General features: G+C 40.7%; 1 protein-coding gene across 5 annotated transcripts in view; it reads left to right on the top strand.

Moving 5' to 3' along the window:
- The window catches only part of Astn2 (astrotactin 2), a 986,452-nt gene that overhangs the window by 599,303 nt on the left and 360,908 nt on the right, over nt 1-26,241 (top strand). For all 5 annotated transcript variants that reach the window (XM_063287034.1, XM_017593112.3, XM_017593110.3 and 2 more), the window contains one exon: nt 1,255-1,421. In XM_063287034.1, the coding sequence (XP_063143104.1) occupies nt 1,255-1,421 (167 nt within the window). The remainder of the gene's footprint in view (nt 1-1,254; nt 1,422-26,241) is intronic.

Below are 26,241 nucleotides of genomic sequence, written 5' to 3'. Positions count from 1 at the left end.
TAATGTGGATATGTGTATGTGTGTGTGTGTGTGTGTGTGTGTGTGTGTGTGTGTGTGTGTGTATGCTGTTATTCCTATAATTTTAGGAAGTCAGGGAGGAAACTATAGAACTGGCAGAGGGGAAGACAAAGATAGAGGGCATTTTAATCTGTGACGTCTATTGATGGATGAAGAGGGCTGAGCTCTGGGTGTTATCTTAGTGAAAATGACAGCAAGGTGGGTGATATTAAAACTTGATACCTTGTTCAGATGGCAGGGGTCTTGGGATTGTGTATCTGTCAGCAGATCTGGAGATGAGCTTAGCCCATCCAGTGACAGGAATTAAAAGGTAGGTGAACTTTTACATGAGATCTCTCATTCACAGAGACAAACAAATAGAAAATTGTGTCCCACCTGAGGTTCTGGAATGTGGTGGGGAGGGTTCCATGGAAGGACGTGTACTTAGCAGACAGAGGATTTGCAAACAGTCTATATTGTCAGCATATGGAAGATTCAAAAATTTGCAGCCTCATTTATTTACCAATGCTGAGATGTGGTAGTGTTAAGAAATAAGATTTCAGTGGCTACAGGGACGAAGTAGAGAAGCCAGACTGGTTAGGAGGTCTCTCCTCACTGCTTTGAGTATACAAGTTGCTTACTTGGGGATTTAGGAATAAGGGTGGAAAAGAGGTCAATTCAATATAGAAAGGTAATATGCATTTTTGAGTACCAGTTCTGTGACAAATTCTGAAATGATGTATGCATTCATGCTTATGCTTCATATTTAAGCTTCACAGCTAATCTATAGTTACATTATGCCCTGGATTGTCAGCATATGGAAGACAATAATACGACTCAGAGAGAGTAGTAACTTGCCTAAAATCATACAAGGAAAGGAACTTAAATTTAAACTCACAGTAAAGTTATTTTTAATATACTTTGCAGCCTTTCTCTGTGACCATTATAGTGGGAAACCTGGTCAAACATTAATTATAAAAACAATTAAGAAGATGACCCTAGCACCGCTTCTGTGAAAGTCTGTGTCCTACGTATTTTGACACTATGTCCCTTACAGCTCGGTGAAAAAAATGACTGCAAAAGACTTATTTACTGCAAGGTACATTGAGGTTATAGAAGTAAAGAATGTTATCCAAGGCCCTACAGAATCTTAATGAATTCTTAATGAATCTTCTAGACCCCCATCTGTGTGTAGGGAGAGCAACGGAGCCTGCCACCTCCTGCACCATAATCACCCTGTGTCTTCTCTCTAAACAGTGTCCTGAGGAACTGAAGCCCATGAAGGATGGTTCCGGCTGCTATGATCACTCCAAGGGCATTGACTGCTCTGATGGCTTTAATGGAGGGTGTGAGCAGCTTTGCCTACAACAAACAATGCCTTTGCCCTATGATGCCACCTCCAGCACCATCTTCATGTTCTGCGGGTAAGTCTCCACATCTAAGGTCGAGGAATTTCCAGATAGCAGCAGAGAATCTGTGGGCAAACTGTCAGGAAATGCTACCTCACCCAGGCCAGGGCTGAACTGCCAGGACATGGCCTTTGCTTCTTTCGTTTCATACCCTCTTGGGTGTGCAAAAGAAGAATGGCTAAGAAAAACATTCAAAACAATTATTTAGGAATGTGCTAGTACATACATTCATGTAGAAGCCTCTTTATAAGGTCTGGATGTTGCCTCAGTCTGCCTCATGTCCCTGCCCTCTCTCTGTGTCACAGTCCCATCTAGAGCCAGATTCATAGATGTTGAAGGTATGTGTATAAGTATACACATTGGCTCTGAGAGACTGCAAATGAGCTCCTGTGGGAAGTCATCAGTTTGAGCTTAGAGCTTTATCTTTCTGGGTCTTATATCTACCTGGGTCAAAAGTACTAACTGGGGAACAGCACCTGTAAAGCATGAAAGTTTATAAACAGCTTCTGGTTTCTGAAGGATTCAAGTTCAGACGCTTTGGTTACTATTTTTCTTTCTTTTTTTATTGGAGGAGGAAGGCTTGGTAGTGAACTCAGGGCCCTTCTCATGCCAGAAAAGTATTCTACCATTGAGGTACATCCACCTGGACATGAGTGTGAGAAAAATGAAGAGGCGAACACATTCAGATTGACTCCCCTTTGGCCTCTCTTCCCTTTCCAGACTGCAGCTAACCAGTCTGTGAGAGATGCTTATTCTCACACACAGGGGCAGAGGACATTTCTCCAAGTGACTGTGTAGATGATGTCAGAGTCCTGCCTCAGTGCCTAGAGTGGTGGTTCCTCAGTAACCTCTCAAGAAAATAGGAATATCTTTATTTTTTCTTCTCCTATTTAATCCCTCTCTGATTTGCTCATCTTTGCCTTTCTGTCACTCAGAAAGAGTCCTTGTGTTCCCTGTGAGAAGTGTCGCAGACATTCTCATTACCAAGTGCAGGAGAGCAAGAGACTGAAGCAAGCCTTACAGGCCTGTGCATTAAAAAAAAAAGGTGGAAAAGGTGGAAGGTTTGATTCTAGTTTGCCAGAAAATTAATTTAACTTTTGTGGTTCTAGCACACAGAGTTCAGTACTTACTTCAGGATCTCCTTTCCTGCCCCTTTTGAACTTGGGGCTGCCAGAGCCTTCAAGCAGGTGTTCAAGCAGCTCGCTGGAGGCCTTAGATATGTATCAATAAAATAAATAAGAAATAAATTAGCGCATGCAGACCTGAATTTACAGCAGTCTCTCCTCAGCTTAAGTGACTGCAGGGCAGTGTTGAGTAAATTATGCATGGATTCAGATCTGCAGGCTTGCATACAGAATCAGCTATGTTCTTATCATTGTTATTTTCCTCTCTCGCCATGCACTTGGGGGAGGGTGTTCTGCAGAAAATAGCAGTCACAGCAGCCGCCGCTGGAGTAATGGATTTTGACATCAGAAATCATCAATGTCATCTTCCCAGTGTGCAGGGCACCTTGAATTCAATAGACAGATTTTAGTCCCAGCATCACCCCTGTCCTTTAGGCAGTAGGCAAGCCTCCCAGGACTCCATCCCTTCGTTAGTTGTAAATTGTTTATAATTCCTGTCCTGATATAAAAATGATTGTGTGAAGTGCAAAGTACTGTCTGGCTTGTTGTCCTGTGAAGCAATAACATTTAAAGCCATACTTGTAACTTGTGGCCTCCTTGCTGGGTGACCTTGGGCACATTACTTAGCACATTACTTGGTTCCTCAGTTTCCTCCTCTGTAACAAGGTTACAATATTCTCTGTATATGTGGCTGCAACAGTGAATAATGCATTGCCTACATCACATATATGCAAGTATTGGGATTGCTTCCAAGCTACGTACAGTATGGAGTGAAGTAACTACGCCGTGTGATCTGGTGAGAGTTGTTTGGCCTTTAATCTGATAAGACGCCCTCCATTTTGCTTTTCTGGTCTGTGAGACTAGACTTCTTGACCTTGAAATTTCTGTAAAAGTGTTAAACAAGATTGGATTAGAGCGTGGGTGAGCTTAGAGCCCCTTTAGACGCTGGTAAACAAAACAGAAAAGGAAATCAAATGCAGGTTTCCTAAAACCAACTGTACTTTCTATGTGCTTTGGAAATTGTCTATTAAGGATGCAAATGAGAAGTTACCCACACTTGTTAGAAGTGCTGTAAACAATGAAAGCTATTAGCAGGTGCTGTGAGAGAGTTGGCTGAGAGAGAAGTTAGATGCTGTTGAATTAAGCAGGGTAAACAAAATGGACCCTCCCTTGCTTACCTCATATAAAACTTTATGACCTTTCTAAGGCTGGATGGGAGCAGACTGAATAAATCTGTTTGTAACCAGGTTAATAACGGCAGCTAATGATTCATTAAGTACTTCTTACATGTCATGACTGCTTTAAGTGACTTGTCTGTTAATCCTCATGACAGCTCTGCAAGAAAGGGACAGTCATGATTTCCATTTTACTGACTAGAAAACCAAGCACAGAGGTTTGGAGGCTTGGTGGCTTGCCCAAGGTCACATAGCTGGTAATTGGGGCCATAGGAATTCCAACCTACCATGTGCGGCTCCAATTACAGGCAAAACAGATCTCCTATCTATCGTTGCCAGCCTCTAACTATTATCCACTCATGTGATCTTTCTGAAGTGATTCAATCTCTTTGAGCCTCCGCTCTTTAATGTAGGCTCAGAAGTGACTGTACATAATTGTGAGAATTAAGTGAAATTATGCAAGCAGAGAGACTGGCATGTGGAAAGAGGCGTTCGGTAAGCTGCGTAATTATTAGTTTAATAGGTAGAAAGCTATAGCATTTAAGTATCCAATCAATGAATTTTATATTGTTTCCTACTCTGTGTCCAATAACTTGAACAGAACCTAGCGCATAGTGGTGCTCAGCTAATAATTATTTTTTAAAAGGCCTTGACGTAAGTCAATGGAAGGCATTGCTAGTCTGGCCTTTTCCGTTATCATTTCACACACATCCCCATCCTTTGCTACCCCCACGGCCACAGCCTATGGGATTTTGACAACACTGTTCTCTCTGCCACTTCTCTTCTCCCTGTACTCAACTCATCTCATCTGTCCCTGGTCCTTTAACCTGGACATCTCTTTGCTACTTTCTAGAGTTAAGGCAGGCATCTTCTTCTTCAGCAAGTTCTGATCACTGTGGGAGTGGTGAAATAGATGTACAATTACTTAAAAAAACAGGTGATAATACCAATGCTTACAGATAAAGACTGCTTAAATTATGGCTCAAAGCAGGATTGAGAACATATAGAAAGAGTTCTTTCTCTTTGTCATTCTCATATGTATGTGTCTGATACATATGCAGATATAATTATTAGAACTGGCATACTAAATAAAGCATTAAATAAGCTGTGTAGTAAATTATCTATTTTTTTTAAATTTCCATCCATCCTTTGATTGGGAGAGGATTACTTAAATTTGCCTGTAATTCATTTTATAGGTGTTGGAAGAGGGTTGAGGCAGGGTCTCGTGGAGCCCAAGCTGGTTTTGGATTGGCCATGTAGCCAGGGACTTTAAACTCCTTCTCTTGTATCGACCTCCCAAGAACTGAGAAAACAGGCATCACCATACCTACCATTGTAGCTAATCTAACTTTACTTGTGATATCTGGATTTATAGAAATGATCTCTGGCTATCTATTCAGATTGCCACTCAGACAAACACAGCCTACCCCCTTTTTTTCCTTTCTATGGGAATTCCATTGAGTTCTTCATTTACTTGTTTCACGTGTACCTGTCATACCATGTGCCCTTTAAGAAGAGAAGGTATATCTTAGGCACCCGAGTGTCTATCCTAGTTCTATCCCTGGGAAAAGACAATATAAACAAGGCTACTCTTACGAAGGAAGAAATTTCATTGATGGCTTATGGTTTCAGAGTATCCACTATCATCATAGCAGGGGGCATGTCGGTAGGCACCTTGGTACTGGAGAAGTAGCAGAGAGAGATATCCTCTTCTATAAGCAAAGATAGAGAAAGAAAGATTGGGTCTGGCGTATGGCTTTTGAAACCTCAAGTCCAATCTCTAATGGCAGACTTTCTCCCATAAGGTTGTACTTCTTAATCTTTCTCAAGTAGCCCCACTCTCTGAGGGCTAAACATTCAAATCTGTGAGCCTATTGAGTTCATTCTCATCCAAATATCCACAGTATCTGTGTTGCCATTTTCTATTGCTTGACCCAAGGGCATTGTTAAAACTTTAATATTGTAATAAAAGGATTTGCTATATTCTTTCTGTGTTTGGGATTCTTGAGATGCTAGCAGTGTAGTGAAGCATTGAGCATAAGTTCTTGCCCCAAAGGACAAAGAGGATACTGATAGTGGGTTACTGAGTCGCCCTTGGTCCTGATGGATGGGAACAGAGGTCAAATAACCAATGTAACTGACAGAAACTTGGAGGTTGGTTGTGAAGTCACTGGACTTTAAGCTGAAGTAATTAGAATGATTCTTACAGATGGAGAGGCATTGCCTTCTGTGAAGACCCCAGTAAGTTGCCTAGCAACTGAGTTTATCTGCTGTGTTTGTGTGAGTGAGTTTATAGTGTCTACCACACACATTTCCAAGAGAACTTAATTTTATCCACATAAATCTGATGCAAGTTTTTGGAAGTTACTGATATAAAGATAGGGCTTAGCAAGAGTATGTATAAGGAATGAGAGTGGGAAAGAGAAAATAGATCTGGAAGTCTGAATATAGAAAATTACTCAACATATGATAAACTTAGCTTTGTGCTTCTTGACACTGAATGTAAACAGTTAAACAAGCACATGAAAACAATACAGTAGATTATGTAGTTGTCTTTGCTTAAGAAAAAGAAAGTTATATTTCTTGACTTTACTAACTGAGACATTTCCCCACTTGTTAACATGTAAACAGTGTAAGAATTTCTTTTTTCTATTTTATTAAACGTTCCATTCATTTACATCTCAAATGATATCCTGCTTCCTGATTACCCCTCCACAACCCCTCCCTCCCAATCGGCCCTTTCTTCCCTCCCCTTTGCTTCTATGAGGGTGCTCCCCCATCCACCCTGTCCAGCACCAGGGTTCCAACATCCCCCTATGCTGGGGCATCAAACCTCCACAGGACCAAGAGGAACCTCCCCTACCTTTGATGTCAGACAAGGCCATCGACTACTACATATGTTTCTGGATCCATGATCCCTCCCAGTCACTCTTTGATTGTTATTCTAGTCCCAGTCCCTCGGAGTGCTGGGTGATCCAACCAACCAATGCTGTTCTTCCTATGGGGCTGCAATCCTCCTCCACTCCTCCAGTCCCTCAGTTAGCTACCTGGGTCCCTGAGCTCAGTCTGACAGTTGGCTCCAAGAGGACACATCTGCATTGGTTGGTTGCTGACCAGACCTCCCAAGGAACAGCCACACCAGGTTCGTATCAGTAAACTTCTCTTGGCAACAACAACAGTGTCAGATTTGCAGTCCCCAGGTGGGATGGTCCCAGGATAGCCCTTCTCTGCTCCATTTTTTTGTTCCTGTTCTTCCTTTGGACAGGAACATTTTGGGGTTAAAAACTTTGAAATGGGTGGGTAGCCCCATTCCCCAAATGAAGGCTGTGCCTGTCTACTGGAAGTGATCTTTATAGGATCTATCTCCCCTTCTCTGTGAATTTCAGCTAACATCATTCCCAATGACTCCTGGGAGCCTCGCATTTTCCTGAAGTCTGGTACCCTCCAGAGGCTATTCCAGTTCCTCATTCCCTACTGCTTCATATTTTTATTCGATTTCCTAACTCTCTGTACCACTCTCCCAGCCACTCCATTACTGATACTACTCCCCCGCCTGTTTCCTCCCCCTCCCCTCTCCCTCCCAGGTTCCTCCTCCCTCCACCTCCCCGTGACCATCCTGTCCCCCACCCCCACCCCCACTACTGCAATGTAGGACTGAAGTATCTACACCTCTTAAGTTCCATTTAGTCTGTGGATTGTGTCATGAGCATTGTGAGCTTTTGGGCTAATATCCACTTATCAGTGAGTACATACTATGTGTGTTCTTTTGTGACTGGGTTACCACGCTCAGGATGATATTTTCTACTTCCATTCATTTACCTGCAAATTTCCTTAAGTAACTGTTTTTAATAGCTGAGTAGTACTCCACTGTGTAGATGTACCACATTTTCTGTATCCATTATTCTGTTGAGGGACATCTGGATTGTTTCCAGCTTCTAGTTATTAAAAATAAGACTGCTATAAACACAGTGGAGCATATGTCCTCGTTATATTGGAGCATCTTTAGGGTATATGCCAAGTAGTGGTATAGCTTGGTCTTCAGGTAGAACTATTCCCAACTTTCTCAGTAACCACTAGCTTGATTTCCAAAGTGGTTTTCTAAACTTGCAGCCCCTCCAGCAATGGGGAAATGGTCTGCTTTATTCACACCCTCGCCAGCATGTGCTGTTACCTGTATTTATGATTTAAGACATTTTGATTGATGTGACGTGGGATCTCAGGGTAATTTTGATTTGCATTTCCCTGGTGACAAAGGATGTTGAACATTTCTTTAAGTGCTTCTCAGCTGTTTGTGATTCTTCAATTGAGAATTCTGTTTAGCTCTGTACTCCACATTTAAAAATAGGGTTATTTGGTTCTCTGGAGTCTAACTTTTTGAGTTCTTTGTATATTTTGGATTTTAGCCCTCCATCAGACGTAGGGATGGCAAAGATCTTTTCCCAATTTGTGGGTTGCTTTTTTTCCTGTTGACAGTGTCCTTTGCCTTATATAAGTTTTCAGTTTTATGAGGTCCCACCTGTAGATTGGTGTTATTTCAGGAAATTTTCCCCTGTGCCCATGTTTTGGAGACTCTTCTCGAATTTCTCTTTATTAGTTTCAGAGTGTCTGGTTTTATGGGGAGGTTCTTAATCCACTTGGAATTGAGTTTTGTAGAGGGAGATAAGAATGGATCAATTTGCACTCTTCTACATGTTGACCAGCAGTTGACCAGCACCATTTGCTGAAAAGGCTACCTTTTTCCATTGGATGGTTTTAGCTTCTTCATCAAAGATCAATTGACCATAGATGTTTGGGTTCATTTCCGGGTCTTCAGTTCTATTCTATTTATCTACCTGCCTGTCTCTCTCTACAAATACCATGTTTTCTTCACTATTGCTCTAAAGTATAGCTTGAGGTCAGTTTCAGTCTATTTAGTTTCTGTTTCCATGATCGTTCCATTGGTCACAGTGTGGTGGTGAAAATTCCTAGTATTATTGTTTGGGGTTCAATGTGTGCTTTGAGCTTGACTAATGTTTCTTTTAGAAATGTTGGTACCCTTGCATTTTGGGCATACATGTTCAGAATTGAGAGTTCATCTTGGTGAATTTTTCTTTTGATGAGTACGTAGTGTTGCATGAAATATAAAAACAAAACAAAAACAAACAAAACAATCAAACAAACAAACCCAACAACTACCCATGCTAGCACTGGCTGTGCTCTAGTAATACAATTTCCCTCTCCATGGTCTCCATGGTCCCCATGTAGTGGCCAACTGCCCAATTTGCAGTTCTCCTGCTCTGGATTCTGCTCACATTCCCAGCCATTTTTCCCCTGTGGTTAGCTGTCACAGATCCCCATAACCCAGTAAAATCAAAATTCTAGAGGCTTGTAATTTATCAGTCAGATTTATACTAGTAAATTCTTAACCAACGAAACATCCACACAATGAACTCAGAGCCAATTGATATTGGTATATGCTGCCCACCTAGATTAGAAATATTGTCCTGTATTAATCCAGCCTTTCTATGATAGTCATGGCTACTTGTGGCTAGGTAAAGCCACATGGATCTGATTTGTTCTTCTCTTCTTCTATCTTCCTTCTTCCAGTGTTCCTATCTCCCTCGTCTTTAAAACTCTCAGTCTACCTTCTTTATCCTCTGCTCAATCACAGGTTCTAGCCTTATCTTGTGCCTGCCCTCACCTGCATATGGACAGCAATCCACAATTACTGTTCTTCTCCATTTTTTTTTGATGACTTTTGGTTGAAAGTCTATTTTATTGGTTATTAGAATGACTACTCCAGCTTGTTTCTTGGGATCATTTTCTTGGAAAAAATTTTTCATTCTTTTACTTTGGGATAGTGTCTGTCTTTGTCACTGAGGTATGTTTCCTGAGTGCAGTACGGGAGTGGGGGAGGGGTGAAGGGTGGGGAAAAGGACTCATGGTTATACCAAGGTTTGGGGCCTCACATTTGATTCTAGATGTGTCAGAACACCTGGGGCATCAAGCTGTCACTGGGGTGTGTGGATGGGGATCCAGAGCGAGATCTCTGCTCCAGCTCCTGGGCAAACTGGAAGGAGCATGGGTCTCTGGCTGAACTACGTGAGAATTTCATCAGTTGATTTAGAATTTTTATATTTCTGAGGGTGGTTAGAAAGACAATCAGTCAAGGCTCACAGCCACCTGAACTACTCTTAGGAAGAAAAGCTAGGAGCTTGAACTATCCCAAGTATTTCTTAGCTTCTGTTTCCATGAAAATGAATTAACCATATGAAAAGATAGCTCAGCAGTTAGGAGTACTTGTTCTTCCAGAGGATCCAGGTGCAGTTCTCAACACCTACATGGTATCTCAAAGCAATTTGTAACTCCAGTTCCAGGAGATCTCATATCTCTTTCTGACCTTTATGCATACCCAGGCACACATGCTTTTTTTTTTTTTTTTTTTTTTTTTTTTTTTTTTTTTTTTTTTTTTTGCTGTAATCACATGAGGTTTATCAATAGGAACCAGTGCACTAGGGTTGAGACTCATATCCCATGCAGGGGCAGTGGAGTTCAACCCCGAGAGGCTGAGAGAAAGGGTATTTAAAGGAAGAAGCCACAACCCAAGGGGGCAGGAATGGCGTCATTGGAAAATCACAAGGAGAAGCTTCCTGTCTCTCAAGATTGCTTACCTTTATTGTCCGATAGTTCCTAGAAGCTTCCTGCTTCTCAAGGTTGTTCTCTAAGATTTTCAGCTAGCTCCTGGAAGAAGCTTTCTGTTATCTTTACTAGGTCTGGAATCGCATATCTAAGGACCTTATGTTAAGTCCTTTTATCTAGTTCCTTGGAGAGCAGGCTCAAGAAATGTGACCTTTTACTTACTTACAGGTAGAGGGCAGGGTCTGGAATTTGAGGTATTTAGGGCTTCTTAGGGGTGAGGTTGCATTTTTAAACTTCTGAATTTTTGGCTGTATTTTTTATTCTTTCATTCCCCACTTCTTCTAGTGGCTAGTTCTAATCATAGAACTAAATTTTAGTACCTTTATAATATTGATTTTCTTGTCCTCCTAAAGCATGATACTGTTGGTGTAACATCAAAATCTGAACAGTACTCACTCTTTCTCTAATGGAGGTAACTAGTTTATTTAACACACATGGACCTATAATCAGAAGCAGAAGCAAAACTGAGAAGGGTCCCAGAAGGGAAGATATCAGAGTAGTCATCCCTGATGTTTTTCTCAGTCTATCTGTCTTTTGTCTAACCTTTCTCTAAGTTTACTCATGGAGTCTTTAATTACTCCTGAATGGTCTACATAGAAGCAACATTCTTTTAGTGTAGCACACAGACCTCCTTCTTTAAGGAATATCATGTCTAATCTTCTCCTATTCTGAAGGAGTACCTCTGAGAGGGAGGTTAGGGATGCTTGGAGATCAGGTAAAAAGTCTTTTTTACTCTTTCTATATCTAAGTCAATGGCAATGCTGAATTCACCATAAGCCTTGTGTTGCAGGGGAACAGCAGATGTCCTTGTATTTGCCCTTGCAACACCTAGACTCAGCCTTGAGATAGCCCTAAGTAATTGCCCTTGCAACACAATCTGAACACTATCTGAACCTACACACCAAGGTCATGACTGTCTTTTAGAGCTTCTAAACTTACACAGATTGTGATCCCTGAGGCACAGTTCCAAGAAGTGTTAGGAGTACTAACACATGCAATGTTACATCATTTGCAGTAGAAATCAAGCCTACCCCCACACTTACAATTGGGGGACCTATCTCGATGGAACCCAGGGAAACATGAAATTCTTGTTTCTAAAGCACACTCCTCAAGGGAGCATTATAGTAACCCTACAAGTCACATCTCTGATGTACCCACTTATTTGATGTGCAGGTCCAGAGAGCTTTGTGAAGATCTGAGTGTCCCTTTAGGTCCCAGCTCTCAGCCCCAACAGCTAGTACACAGCTGGTGAGGGCTGAGATTTGACAGCTGTCAGGGTGGTCAGCAGTAACAGGTAAGGTCCTTTCCAGCAAGGCTTGAGTGTCTGGGTTCTGTGTCATTGTATGTAGCCGAGTCTCCGACCTGGAACTGATGAGATGTCTCCTGATGAGTTGTCTCAGGAGTCCCTGGAGCATAGGCTGCTGCCAGATGTGACCAGATTTTTTTCTGTATCACCTGTAGGTCTTTTAGCCTGGCATACAAATCATTATTACTATGACATGTTGGTTCAGTAACATCATCTAATACAGTCAGAGGAGCCGAGGCCCCATATAAGATCTCAAAGTAGGTAAGGCTGAATCTGGAAGGGGAATTTCTTGCTCTGAAGAGAGCCAGAGGGAAGGAGTGCCACCCAGTCTGCGCCAGTCTCCATGGTCAATTTGGTCAGGATTTCTTTTAGAGTTTTATTTATTTACTCTACCTGTCCTGAACTTTGAGGTCTGTAAATACAATGTAATTTCCAATCAACCTCTAAATACTTGGCCACACCCTGGCTTACCTTGGCAATGAAAGTAGGGTGGTAGGGCCGTAGGGCCATTGTCTGACCAGATTACCTTGGGCACTCCAGACCTGGGGAAGATTTCTTCCAGTATCTTCTTGATGACTACCAAGGCCGTCTCTTGCTTGGTGAGGAAAGTTTCTATCTATTCCTGAAAAGGTATCTACAAGCACTAGGAGATACTTATAACCATATTTTCCTGGTTTTTATCCCAGTGAAGTTCACTTCGACTTTCTACTATACTCTTTAAGTCTCTTTGCCCTATTTGTTTGCTAAGCATTCACTTACTCACATATCTTTTTTACTGCCTCTCTGGCTAAAATCTTAAAGTCTATTACGTATACTTTAACTACTTGGACAAGCTTCTTATCTCCTAAATGAGTCCATTTGTGTATTTGGCAAAGTAAGTCTTTTGTTTGTTCTCTGGGGAAAATAGTTTTCCCTCAAGTGTGCCATTGTCTTTTTTTCTTAAGCAATTTGGGCCTTTTCTTCTGTTGTACAGTCTAAATGAGGCCATCCCTTAGTCCGATCCCAGTTCCCAGTGGCTGTCTCTTGCAGGCCTGTAACCAGGATAGGCTCCTACATAGCCATTTCTCGAACCACTTGATCTGCTTTGTTACTGCCCCATGCCACTGAATCTCTTCCCTCCTGATGTCCTGGGCAATGAATAATAATCACAGTTGCTGTCTTCATCAGGGCATCCAAGAGGTGGCAAAGGCATCTGCGGCACTGACCTGCTGGGGGGTTGAGGTTCGGCCGTCCCAGATGACATTGTGTTGTCCACCATGGCAGCACCGACTTATCTCTGACCTTCATTCATGAAGAGAACTGTTCCCGTCTGTGGACAAGGTAGCCTCGGCTTTCAGCAGGGGTCGGTCATTCTCAGAGGTCTTCCTTCCACCCATGGGCTTCTGCCAGTACTTGACACTCGTGCTGTGGTGGCTCCAGGTCAGGATTGGGCAACAAGGTGACCAGATTGCCTCCAACCGGTGGAGAATCTAGTCCATGTCAGCTGACCAGTGGTCACATCCTCTGGGACATTTTATTCAAAGGCAAAACATCAGCCACTCTACCACAGTTTTAAGTTCTGGATTGGGTGATAATTGTTAGTGTCTGGCTGGCAAGAGTGGTGTGTTCCAGGCAGAACAGCACTAAGCCACACATCTCCCAGCATCAGGTACTGGTGCACTGAGACAGGTCTTAAGCTCCACGTACACAGTCTGCAGATATGCATACACATGGCCTCAATCAGCCATTTCAGCCCACAAAAGCCGTTTTGGAGAGCAAATTTCTCATAAGCAAGGGATGGGGCAGTCAGAGATGACTATGAACTAGTGGGTTATCCGGCCCACGCCAAGGTCCACTGTTCTTCGGGTAGTCCATAAGTATTGTTTGTTGCCAATAGCCCCCTGTACTCAAGGTCCTTTGTTGGACACTAGTCCATTTGGGCATAGAAGCACAGAGTGTTAGCCCCCCCACCCCCCGTATTCACAAAACAACTGGGCGGGCTTCCTGTCTATCTTTGCTAGCCAGCACTCTAGGACCGAGAGGCTTGCCTCGGGGGCACTGGAGAGGCCCCTCTTGTTCTTCCTGGGGCCGTCCCTGACCCAATGTCCTTTTTCTTTGCATTAGTCACACCGATCTTTAGTCAGGAATTCTCTTCTGTTGCCAGGCATGTCTTCCTAGGTTCCCTAACTACTGTGGCCAGTATATGTTCCTCTCTTGTCTTTTATCTCTCTTTAGCTCTCTAGCTTCCTCTTCTTTTTGTCTCTTTTCTTCCCTAGCTTTCTGCTCTTTTTGTCTTCTTTCTTTCTTTTTTTTTCAGTCTCTCTGTCTGCATCTGCTTCTACAGATACTAAGTGCTGTCTACTTTTGTGCACAGACCCTGAACCACACATCAACCTTATTTTCTCTGCAACTTACACTAACTATCTCAGCGACTAAGCTTAACCCTTCAAGTTTCTGCAACTTTTTCTTCATATCTTTTCCTTACTTTAGCCAAATTGGTGGGGTGTTTTTTCAGCCCCTCAGAGACCCACCATTGGAGTCTGATGGTAGACCTGGCGCTCCCTACCTTCAGGCATATTGAAGTCAACAGGCAAAAGTGAGGGCCTTCCATCCGTGTCTGGAACATTTTTCTGGCCTCTAGTAGGATTCTGTCTTTCCTGTAACAGCTACTAACAAGCATCTCAAGTGGAATGCTGCAAAAACAAGAAGAGAGTCCAGAAAATAGAGGTCCACCGAAGAGGACAAATAGCATTCAGTCACACAGAAAGACAATCAAAAGATTAACAGACAAAAAACCAGAAGTGTGAACAAAAACAAACAAACAAACAAACAAACAAAACAAGAAAAAAAAAAAAAAAAAAAAAAAAAAAAAAAAAAAAAACAAGCGGCCGCAGTGAGATCACCACAAAACTGAACTGATTCAGACGGGAGCTTCCGTGAGCTCACCAAAGACAGATGAAGGACAGCGTATTCCACATCACTTTTCCTTCTCAACCACAGACAGATGAAGGGGAATGGATTCCATTTCACTCCTCCTTCCCAAGGTGACACCAAAAACATATGAAGGGGAGCAGATTCCACATCACTCCTCTTTCCCAACCAGAATTTGTTCTAACACAAAACAAAGACCTAAGACACACAAAGACCACTCTGGAAATACAGACGGCCGGGAGGACGGGTCTTTTCTCCAATCCAGGAGAATCACCGAATACTCACCGGCACCCAGAGGGCCTCGAGGATGGGTCTCTTCTCCAATCCAGGAGAATCACCAAATTCCCCACCGGCACCCGGACGGGAATCTCCCAGGCTTCCGTGGGGTTTTCCCAGACCTCCTGGGACGTCTCTCAGGGCAACACAATCGGTGAGCCCCTAGCACATCTACCGCTCACACTCAAGTCTCTCCTGAGACACAAGCCTCCCTCTCAGCCCGAGATGGGAGCAACTGCAAAACCAGAACTCCAGAACTCACGAGCAGATACAGACCCAGAATAGCAAATACAGACCCAGAGTTTAGCCGGCACAAAACACAGACACAGACACTATCTCACTTCCAAGTGGGTCTTCGGAAACGAGGGTGGTCGCTGATCCCAGACGAGCCCCCAAATGAAAGATCCCTATAGCAGGGAGACCCTCACTCAAGTCTCAGGATGACTCGACCCCCCAAGAACTCACACAAGACCATCCTTGCTGTAATCACATGAGGTTTATCGATAGGAACCAGTGCACTGGGGTGGAGACTCATATCCCACACAGGGGCAGTGGAGTTCGACCCACACATGTTTTTGTGTATTTATTTTTACAGTAATTCAAGCAGACAAAACACTCAGACATTTAAAATAAATAGATCTGGGAGGAAGAGGAGATAAATGCATGTGAGTATTATCTGCAGATAACAGGCAACTCCTGGTTTTCATTCCCTAAGCAAACACTGCTCTGGATTTAAACAATACTGAGTTAAAGAGTGTAGATACTGAATTTTATTTCGAGAATAGGAAAACATGGGTATTCACACAAGCACTTGTCTTGTACTTTCTGCCCAATGGACTAGAATCAGAGTTGTCTTCCTTTGCTCCTTAGTTGAAGGATATAGCCTCTACTAATTATCATTGCATTAGACACTTTTCTCAGTACTTTGAAAAACACACCAGACAAGAAGCAAGTTCAGAGAGGAAGTGTTTATTTTGGCTCTATGTTTAACTTAGTAAGAAGTCTTAGTAACAGGAGATGGAGGTAGCTCGTCACATTGTATCCAGAGACAAGAAGCAGATGATGAACAGGCAGGCTATAAGATCTGAAATATGTGCCCAAATACTTCCTCCAGTAAAACTCCACCTCTTAAAAGTGGCAGAGTCTTCCCAAACAGTGCCTCTAGCTGGAGGCCAAGTGTTCAAACACATGAGCCCATAGGGGACATTTCTTATTCAATTCTGCATTAGCCAGGGTTCTTTAGAGTCACAGAACTTATGAAATGTCTGTATATATTAAAGGAATTTATTATAATCACTTATAGTCTACTGTCTAACTAACACAACAGTGGGCAGCTATGAGTGGGAAATCCAAGAGTTTAAGTAGTTTAAGCTCAGTCCCATAATACTAGGTGTTTCATCTGGTCTTCTCTATAAGCCGGAAACTTGAAAAATGGGTTACAACAAATGTGATGGCAAGTTAAGTACAATCAGGCAAAGAACAAACCTTTCCTTTTCCAAATATCCTTCTGTAGGCCTCGAGCAGAAGGTATGGCCTGGATTGAAGGTGTGTACCACCAAGCCTGGACTTGGAATTTGCTCTGTCTGAGACTGGCCTTGAACTTGGAGATCTCTTTGCCCCAGTCTCCTGGAATAAAAGACATGGATTACCTTGGCTGAGCCTCAGCTTTTCATGGTCACTGTCCCCCAAAATCTGGATTAAAACCATGTATCATCCTAATGTCAAGATCCAAATCAAAAGCCTTTGTCTTTCAGTCTCAAGATCTGGATCACAGTGTACCCTCCATTTGCAGATGTAGTCAAGTTGACAACGGAATAGCCATCACAATCTACCCATTATCAACTTTGACAAAATTCATATGTCATGTCTGAATGAAACAATAACCAAGTCATAAATTCACCTAACATGATATAACTATTACTCACACAATTACAAACACATTGTAAATTTAGAATAGGTCAGTGTCCCTTGGAAAGCATCTGTTTTGTATCTCAACTTAATAATCACTGATACTCTCTTAATTGAGGTTAAAAAATTGGAAGAAAGCACGAAAATCTACACAAATGTGTTCTTAACAAAATAAAACAGAAGCATGTGTGTCACTTATAGGCCAAGCATGATCAAAGCACCAAAAACTCACAACACTGAGTTAACTCTGGATGTCGGCCTGCTGGAGGAAGTTTTAGGATAGAATCTAGGATCTCATTAAGTTAGACTACTGAGCTCTATCTGAATACCTGCATATCTTATTCTTACCAAACTTTCACTATCAACCAGTGTGCTGTTCATTAAACATTTTCAAATTATTAGCAAATGCAGAGAAAGACATAAAGCCCCTCCATGTGTTTTGCAAGATGCTTTCTTATAGGCTTTGGTGAATGCTGGTTCTGAAAAATGGTTAGACTTATAAAACAAGAAATAGTTGAGTGGTGAGGCCCATAGAGGAAAAGGCTGTCCTTCAGGCTCCCAGGGTATCTGCTGATGGTCAAGGCTCTGATGAACTCTGTTGCAGAGAAACATATTTTTATTTTAAAATACACATATTTCCACAGTTTTATGTTTTTAAAATTAGTATGTTTAACCAATGGTTTTGACACCATTTAAACAATAATCCCTGCCACCACCCATTTTTCTTCCCTGGTGTGAACTGCTTTTGTTTCTTACAAGTTTTGAGAGTAGATAAAATCTACTATTTAATTAGCCTGGAGTACCTATTAAACCCTGTCATTACTTTTTCCCTCTTTCTCTCTCTCCCTAAGTATTTTTTCTCTCTCAGTTTTTCTATTCACTTTCCCTTCCACTCTCTCCTCTCCCCCCCTTGTTTCTTTGTTTCCTTTCCTCTTTTCCCAAATAGATTTGAGTACATTACTTCCAATTTTTTTCTAGAAACTTCCCCTTTTTGTTTAAGTAAAACCCAAGATCTAGACTGTATGGAGAAAGATTTACAGATCCTCATTTTGTTGACATTAGGGAATTCCTGAGACTCTCAATAGGAAAGACCCCTGTAACAGGGATCAGGGGAAACAAGACAGTTGATGTTCGTGGCTACTGGCCTGGCTGAATCAGCTGATCGGCCCCGGTTCCCATATTACTGTGGCCATCAGAAGCTTAGTTCATCCCAGTATTTGTCCATCTCTCTGATTAGCATGTTCTTATTTAGCTTTAACTTTATTTCCAATCTTTCTGTAAGGATTGCATCTCCCTTCTTTACTTTAAGAAACAGTATCTAGTTTAAGTATTTCAATAAATAATTTTATTAGTCCCATAAACCACCAAGGAATGATGGAATAAGCAATCAAGAAAACACAAAATAAAATTTTAAGATATGTATTTTAAGAATTTGCCTTTTTATTTTTTATATAGGTTCCTGGCTTTTGGTCTTCTTTTTGTTTTATGTTTTTTCTTGTTTGTTCGTTTTTTTTATTTTTTTAAAGATGATTAGAGAGAGCAATTTGTGCTAACATGAAAAGAAAGTTGGATTTGGACTAAGATGATTAGTGTCCAGATCCTAGTGTTTCCAAGGAGTCATGTGACCTTGGTCAGAGAAGTCAGATAACCCAAGCCTCAGATTTTCAATGGCAGTATAAGAATGAAAATGGCCATCTAGCTGTATTTCTATGAAGGTTAAATGAACAAACATGCTTTTGACCAGACACAGAGTAGATTTTATGGGGCTCTTGACAAATTCCAACTCAGCTGTATATTCCTTCCAATGTGATGAGCATGTTGAATGTAGCCCGCCCATCACTTTAAAGGAAAATGTCCACTCTGCCTGTACCTATTTTCTATTTTGCATTTGGCATATGTATAAATATATAATTTCATGCAGATTTTGGCTGTTTTTCTGTGAGCCTACACTCTTTTGAATTTCTGTAAGGAAAAACCTCCCTAACAACAGAATGTTCTAAAGAAGCCATATAATTATATGGCATCATACAAAAATAAAATTTAAAAAGAAAGCATCAGCTACACAGACCTCATATACATCTTTCTGTGTATTAAAGTGCCTTGGGAAAAGAATTGTTCACATGTCAAATCTCAGAGGTTCATTGCCTTTGTGAATCTGCTTTTTGTCCTGTGTGTATTGGGGTCTTACAGAGCTGATCCTAGGATGTTCTATATAGCCTCTGTCTGTCTCTGTCTCTCTTTATCTCTTTCTCTCTCTCTCTCCCTCCCTCCATCCTTTCTTGCTGAACCATAACCCTTTTCTGCCCCCAAGCAAAAGAAAAGCCCCTGGAATCTTCAATTATGATATTAAAATTGTGCACATGCATACTCACATTTACATACAATCAAACAGAACTTGATTGACACCCTGGGTCGACTTTTAACACCATTGTTCAGTTGCCCCCTCTTGTCTCTCATACTTGGTTTTCTCATTTGAAAACAGGCGCAAAGCAGTACCTCTCTCTGAGGGTGAAACTCTGCTGTTGGCTTTGTAATGAATCCCCACAAAATCAGTGTCTATAAACAATACAAACTTATCACTCTATAGCTCCAACTATCAGAAATTCCAAAGTTTCTGCACATGAAAAGAAGGTTATATTCTGGAGACTTTAGAGTAGTCTTTCTCTGGTATTTCCCAGATATTGGGGAACTGTAGCACCCGTTAGTTTTTGGATCACTCATAAGAGCTTATTTCGTTACAGTGTGGCTTATTTGGACTCATAGTCTTAGAGGTTTCTTCTATGAATGATTGACCCAGTTGCTTTGGCTATGTCACACACAGTATAGCACATGATCTTCAACAGAGTGAGTTGCAGAAGGATGGCTGCTTACTTCACAATAGTCCAGAAGCAAAAGAAAGAAACATGGAACAGGGTCTCAATATCTTAACCCAAAGCATTCACTCTCCAGATATCTAACTTTCTTCCTACTGCCCCTACCTCTCAGGAGTTCCATAAAACCCCTAATAGAACTACTGACTACAAGACAGCATATTTAACACATGAGCCTTTGAGAAGTTGTATCCAAATCATAGCAACACGTTTGAGGAACAGGATATGGCATTTTCTGAGCCATTATTCTACCCATTATAGGTTTTAAGTAGCAAATCAGGTAGTCTATAAAATGTTTGTGCATCTGTACAGTAATGGATATAGGACTGCACTTTGCATATACATTTGTTTATACGTGCAGTGCAATTATTTTGCTAATATATCATGCATATTACTTACACATATGAATAAAAATTGTGCATATAATTCACTCATAATGAATGGCACATAAGAAGTTCCTAATTATATATCTTGATAGAAAAAGAAAAGGAAGAATCAATTGCAACTTTAAGAAACCTTGATCTAGAGAGAAGGTAGAGGCTAGCTAGTATTTACACTCCCAGGAAAGTAAAACTGACAATCCTCACAATTGTAATGTGTGGTAAGCTGGTTTGCTAGTACATGAAAAGTGCTGTTTTATAGTCAAAGTTATCTCTAATTCTCACATCAGCCCTTTGATGAGGGTCGTAATTATCCTTATTTAATAGATTATGACACAGAACCTAGGAAAGTTAATAGACGTGATCAAGGTCATTTGGTAGGTGACATCATAGCCTTTATTTGAACTCAGGATTAATTAGCTCCAAAATCTGAACTTAATACCTTATGTCTTCCTTAACTAAGCTAGTATGAAATCAAAATGAATTTATTAAAGTATGCCACCTTCTCAGACTGAGATCCTATACTATTTTGGATTAACAATGAAAAGGGAGGAGGTCTATTTGTTAAATTAAGAAAAACAACAAAGCAAAGCCATCCTGTCTTCTGTGATGAGGCAATGTCTCAGTGGAGGATCTGAACCCACATAAAGACTCATACACTATTGCCTGTCTGTAATCCTTCTGGCCTTACAGTTAGAAAGAGAATCCCAGAAATTTAAGGGCCAGCTAGCCTGGTATATACAATGGCCAACAAGCATAATAGAAGGTGCAGATCAACACCTGAGTTTAACAACCACCCCCATACACACACATGCACAAACCTTCACACACGCATAATGTGTTTGAGAGAGACAAAATAAAAACTTTTTAAGTATCAACTGGGTATGAAAAACAACTCAAGATGAAATGACCACCTCCTTAGAAGCAAAGAGGACCCTGTATCAAACTTGTGGCACAGGGGCAAAGCTATAGTCAGAAGCTCCATGGAATTTACTAAGAAGATACAAAGACTGAAAGTAAACAAATGAAGCATCTGAGTCAAGGGTTTTGAAAAAAAATCATAAAACAAAATAAAGAAAGCAACAGAAAGGAATTGATCCAAATAGAGGCAGAAGTAAATTAAATAGGTCAGGGAAAAGACACAGCAACTAATATTCAGAAAGCTTGGTTAAGGGAGGGAGGGAGGGAGAAGTAAGTGCATTAGAAGAGAACAACCAAACAGGACAAAACTGTGGATACACAACAGATAAAATATTTAATGACAATACTATGTAAGATATTATAGCAGCACACATGGAGTCTTAGGAAACAAAAATTCCAAGTTAGAGTCGTGAATACACAGAAAACACAAACAGGCAGAAAATGTAGAAATAAGAGAACTAAACACGAATAACTTGAAGAAATAAAAAGGAGAATTTTTCTCCTTTCGCCCTAACTCCAACAGTCAAATATATGATCACATCCCTAAGAAATTCTGGTGAACATATTACAACTAGATGGTTTGATTGAACCAAAATCAAGTCACAAAATAATTAGCAATAACTTTTCTCAAACCACAGATAACTGAAGAGAAAATATAAGAGAAAATGTCAGTAAAAGGTGATCACATTCCTTGGTATGTATGATTGGTTTTGTCAACTTAACAAAAATAAAAAAAATGTAAAAAAGGAATCATCTGGGAGAGGATACATCAGTGAAGAAACTGCCTCCATCAGATTGGTCTGTGACCAAGGCCATGGGGCATTTTCTTGGTTGATGTTTGATATGGAAGGGTGTGTTTCACTGTAGATGGTGCTGTCTCTGGGAAAGTGGTCCTGTGGAGGATAAGAAAACAAAGTGAGCCAGGCACGGGGAGCAAGTCAATAAGCACATGACTCAATGGCCCTTGCTTTGGTTTCTGTCACTAAGTTCCTGCCTTGAGTTTATGCTTTGACTTCCCTCAGTGATGTAGTATGATCTGAATTGTAAGTTTAAATACTCCATTTCTTCCCAAAGTTCTTATGGTTATGGTGTTTTATTATGGCAATAGAAAACCTAACTAGAACACTCCTGAAATGGAGAAGTTGTGATAATATGCATTTTAACTTTTAACTCTGTACAGTGGCTCTATAAGTCAAGGACTACATTATATAGGCAGTTCATCCAAGGTTTCACAGCTCCTGAGTAGTAGAATCAAGATTGATACTCTGTTGACCTGGATCCAAAATATGTAAATTATATTATCAAAACCTTGAAAGTATGGTGACTCCCATGAATTCTATTAATATTCTCCCCGAAACAACTTATGATAAGATCAATCTGAAAGTATTTTTTAAAAAAAAGACTTGATGAATGGACGTGAAACTTGGTTTCTAAATTAGAAGATTTTAAACCATGATGTTGCTACAATAGTAAGAATGAGATGAGTTTTGTTGCTTTAACAGATTAACCATCCATCAATCCAGAAGGGCATATAAACATAGAATGTCTTATTTGGCAGCCCTCATCCATCTTACTCTATCATTAATATATGGGCTCCAAATAGCGCGCACGCACACACACACACACACCCACACACACACACACACACACACAAGCATGTCCAGGAGGAGAAAAGAGTGTAGTGGGTGTTAGATGTTACCTCTGTCACAGTATCACAGTATAAGCAATCAATAGGACAGAACTCTCCTGTCAGCAGCTACAAAGGTGACTCAGTGGTTAACAGCTGCCTCTGCAGAAAACTAGAGATCTATTCCAAGCACCTATGTCAAAAGGCTTATAACTACCTATATTAGTAATTTGTAGATATTAAATAGAAAATAAACTCAACTGTGCGTGCCTACTGTACATTTATATTTGGTATTTGATAAAAATAATACTTCATGTCATTTGGTGAATAGATTGACCCCTTTCATCATTGTTTAGACCTTTTTAAAGTCATTGATTTCAAACAAGTAATCCCTGTGGAGTAGATTAGAAACCAGCATGTCATATATATCTTAGGAATTCTCAAAAAATAAATAAATAAAAATAAACTGAAATAATCACTCCTGCCAAACACAAAATAACTCACAGCTATGAAGTAGCTAAAGATTAAATGTTAAAAATACTAGATTACTATACAAAAAGACACTTGCATTTTCCTGTATTTTTTTTAAAACATTGCAGAAGTCTCAGTTCACAGAGCTTCTATGGTATCCAAATCAAGACTAAAATACAAGCCCGGGGTAGAAGAATGTTTGAAAATAGATGGACAGTAAGAGTAATCATCCAGATTTGTACACAGCATGTACAAATCAATGAAAAGGGGACGAATATAATAGCAGGAAAATGGTCACAGTACAAACATCATCCACAGAAATAGAAAGGGCTACAGCATTGATGAAATCTAAATCCAAAGAGGAATGAGTTATTTTTCCCATCCCAGAGTGACAATAATGAGCATCGATGATGTAGAAAAATAAAGTCCCTCATTTATCAATGATGGGACTGTAAACTGGTATAGCCTCTACAGATGGCCAGTTAGTATATCTATCAAAATTTTAAAATTCATAAACCATTGACCCAGCAATCCCTCTTCTGAGGATCTGTCTTACAGAATACACGCATGTGCACAGTGATATATCTACTAAGACCTTCATTCTGGCAGTATTTGCAATAACAAAGAGCTACAAACAGCCAAAGTGCCCATCAATAAAAATTAGTTAAAAGCATTATGGTACATTTGTACTGTGCACTGCCAAATAGCCATTTTAAAGACAGATCCATAAGTCACTGGCTTGAAAAACAATCTCTAACAACATTAGATACAAATGCATATCTTATAAAATTGTGTCATGATTTTTATGTATATAATTAACTGTATGCTTGTATTTGCATATCTCTGTATATTGTATATGATACTCATATGTAAATGTGTACTGAAATGAGTTGGAAACATTTAGTAGAATATACAGCAGATAATAGTGATGACAGTAGTACTCGAAGTATGGCGTAAGAAGAAAAGTTTCACATTTTCTTTACACACTCTGATTCTCTTTACACATTTACAACAAGCATATACTTAATCAAAGTTGCACAGGCAGTTTATATATGGCTGGGTAAAGAAAGATAAGGAGAATAAAGCCTACTTGGATTACTAAATAAACCACCTCCTCCTATTGACTGGAAGCCTTCTGGGATAATGGGTGTGATTAGACTTTAGGGAGCAATTTGCTCCCTAAATGCTCTGCATTCATGAGTCCATTCCGTTCACCTGTGCTGAAGTTGCACTGAGGAAGGGTTTATTTGTACCTAAGAGATGTGGAAATGATGTTTGGTGTGGCATATACTTCAGCAAGAGCCTTTGACACGGCCTCCCTGCAGCCTGTGGATGAGAAATTACAACCTTTAAAAAGGTAACCAAAGTTTCACACAGTACTCTCGATGACGAAGGGGAAAATACAACAGAGTGTCAGCTTGCTTTATTCATGGGGATGTCATGGTTCTTCACTGGAGTGATCTTGGGTCAAGTTTTCAATGCAACTTGTCTATTTTTGGCCTTCAATTGGGTTCCATGTCTCTAGTATCCATCAGCTACAAGTCCCAGCAACACGGTTACATTTTCCATCCAAACTACAGACACTAACTTGTCCAGTGAGTTCCTCAGTCATTTTACACTCAAATTTAAGGGATCTCCACTGTTTTCCAGGAAAGTCAAATGAGGTAGTGCATGCTGCATGATGCTTCTAACCAGGCTTTAGTAGAAATAGGAAATACTAGATTTGGAAAATACTGGAATTGCAAAAGATGCTTGGTTCCTAGACAGACCTGAACTTCAATGCCACCTTGTTCCTCACATTAATATGAGTCATCTTTGAATGATTTTATTGATAATATATTCAATGGGGGAGGTGATTTTACTCATTGTGTTGAAATGAATATATGAATGGGTCAAGTTTAATACATAGAAATACCCCCATGACTGCTACTTACTCCAATGAACTTGATAGGTTCATTGAAGCTTCGTTTTTGTAGTCAATATGCTGTGTTATTGGACAGAACAGATCACACCAGGCCAGCACAGTTCCATGGAAGAGGTTTATTGGTGGTGGTTGGAGGGTGAGGACAAAAGGGAGACAAAGAGGGGGAAAAAAAGGTCAAGGGTCTCTGCCTTTTATTTCAGTTGTGAGGTAACCGATAACATGTAAGGGCAGGTGGATGCTGGGAATGTGTGGTAATTGCCATGGCAACAGACATGAGGGACCCTGTTGTCTGTGGGTTATGTCATCACTGGATTTAGAGGCTCATGGTATACAGAAGTTAAGTTCCCTTCTCAGGTTCACAGGCTCTAGGCAGCAAATAACAGATTTGTTTGGGTGTCTTCAATTATGCCACTTATGCTCTTGCCTGACTGTTAATTGATGCACAGGTACTGTGTGTCCACATGCACACAAGAACTATGAAAGCAAATACACTCCAAATAGTGCGACTTGTTGTGGTACTTATCCGGTGCAGATTGCTGTGCCTCTTCCCTACCTCTCCTCTACCTCAGTGTCCAGTCATTCCCTAAAAGATCCCTGTTCTACTGAAAACATCTCTAAATTGGAAGTCTTATTTCCAATCTCCATTCAGATGCCTGTTTGGTCCACAAAGGAGCACATCTCTGCTTCCAAGGCATGCCAAGGGCTCATCTGGCTGTTAGGCACTGAAAGACCAACCAGGGAAGACGACTCACAGTGATAATTGAGCAGAAGTCATTTCTGCAACTATGTGAACTGGACATGATCCTGATGGGTCACCTTTATTACAAGGGCAATATCAACTTTAATTTTTCCTACAGTATTCAACCTTGGTTCACAGATAGACTGGGAAATATTTCTTATTCCCAGTTTCTTATTCCCTGGAGTTCCTTAAGAAACTCGTTGATAATTCCTTGTGAATTGGTCTGCTGTGCTTTTAAAACAGTGTGTTTGTGGAAAACTGTTCTAACGTGAACTATACATGTGGATGTGCATACTGGTGTCCCCCTTGACTTCTTTAAAATGTCACAAAAGACTTTCCTTGAATTTATCAATTTTCAGGATTAACATGATTCTCTCTAGACACCTGTGCCCTAGATATATTTCAACCAAATTAGCCGTCTCCATGCTTAAACTGTGACCTATTTTTAGGCAAAGGAAAGCCTGGTTTTAGGTCACCTTCAGGGGCTCCCCTAGCATGGAGAATTAACTCTCAACTGTTTTGTCAT

This window comes from Rattus norvegicus, chromosome 5 (assembly GCF_036323735.1).
Source record: "Rattus norvegicus strain BN/NHsdMcwi chromosome 5, GRCr8, whole genome shotgun sequence".
NCBI lineage: Eukaryota > Metazoa > Chordata > Mammalia > Rodentia > Muridae > Rattus > Rattus norvegicus.
The sequence above is the reverse complement of the archived record's forward strand: the minus strand, read 5'-3'. Positions and strand labels throughout refer to the sequence as shown.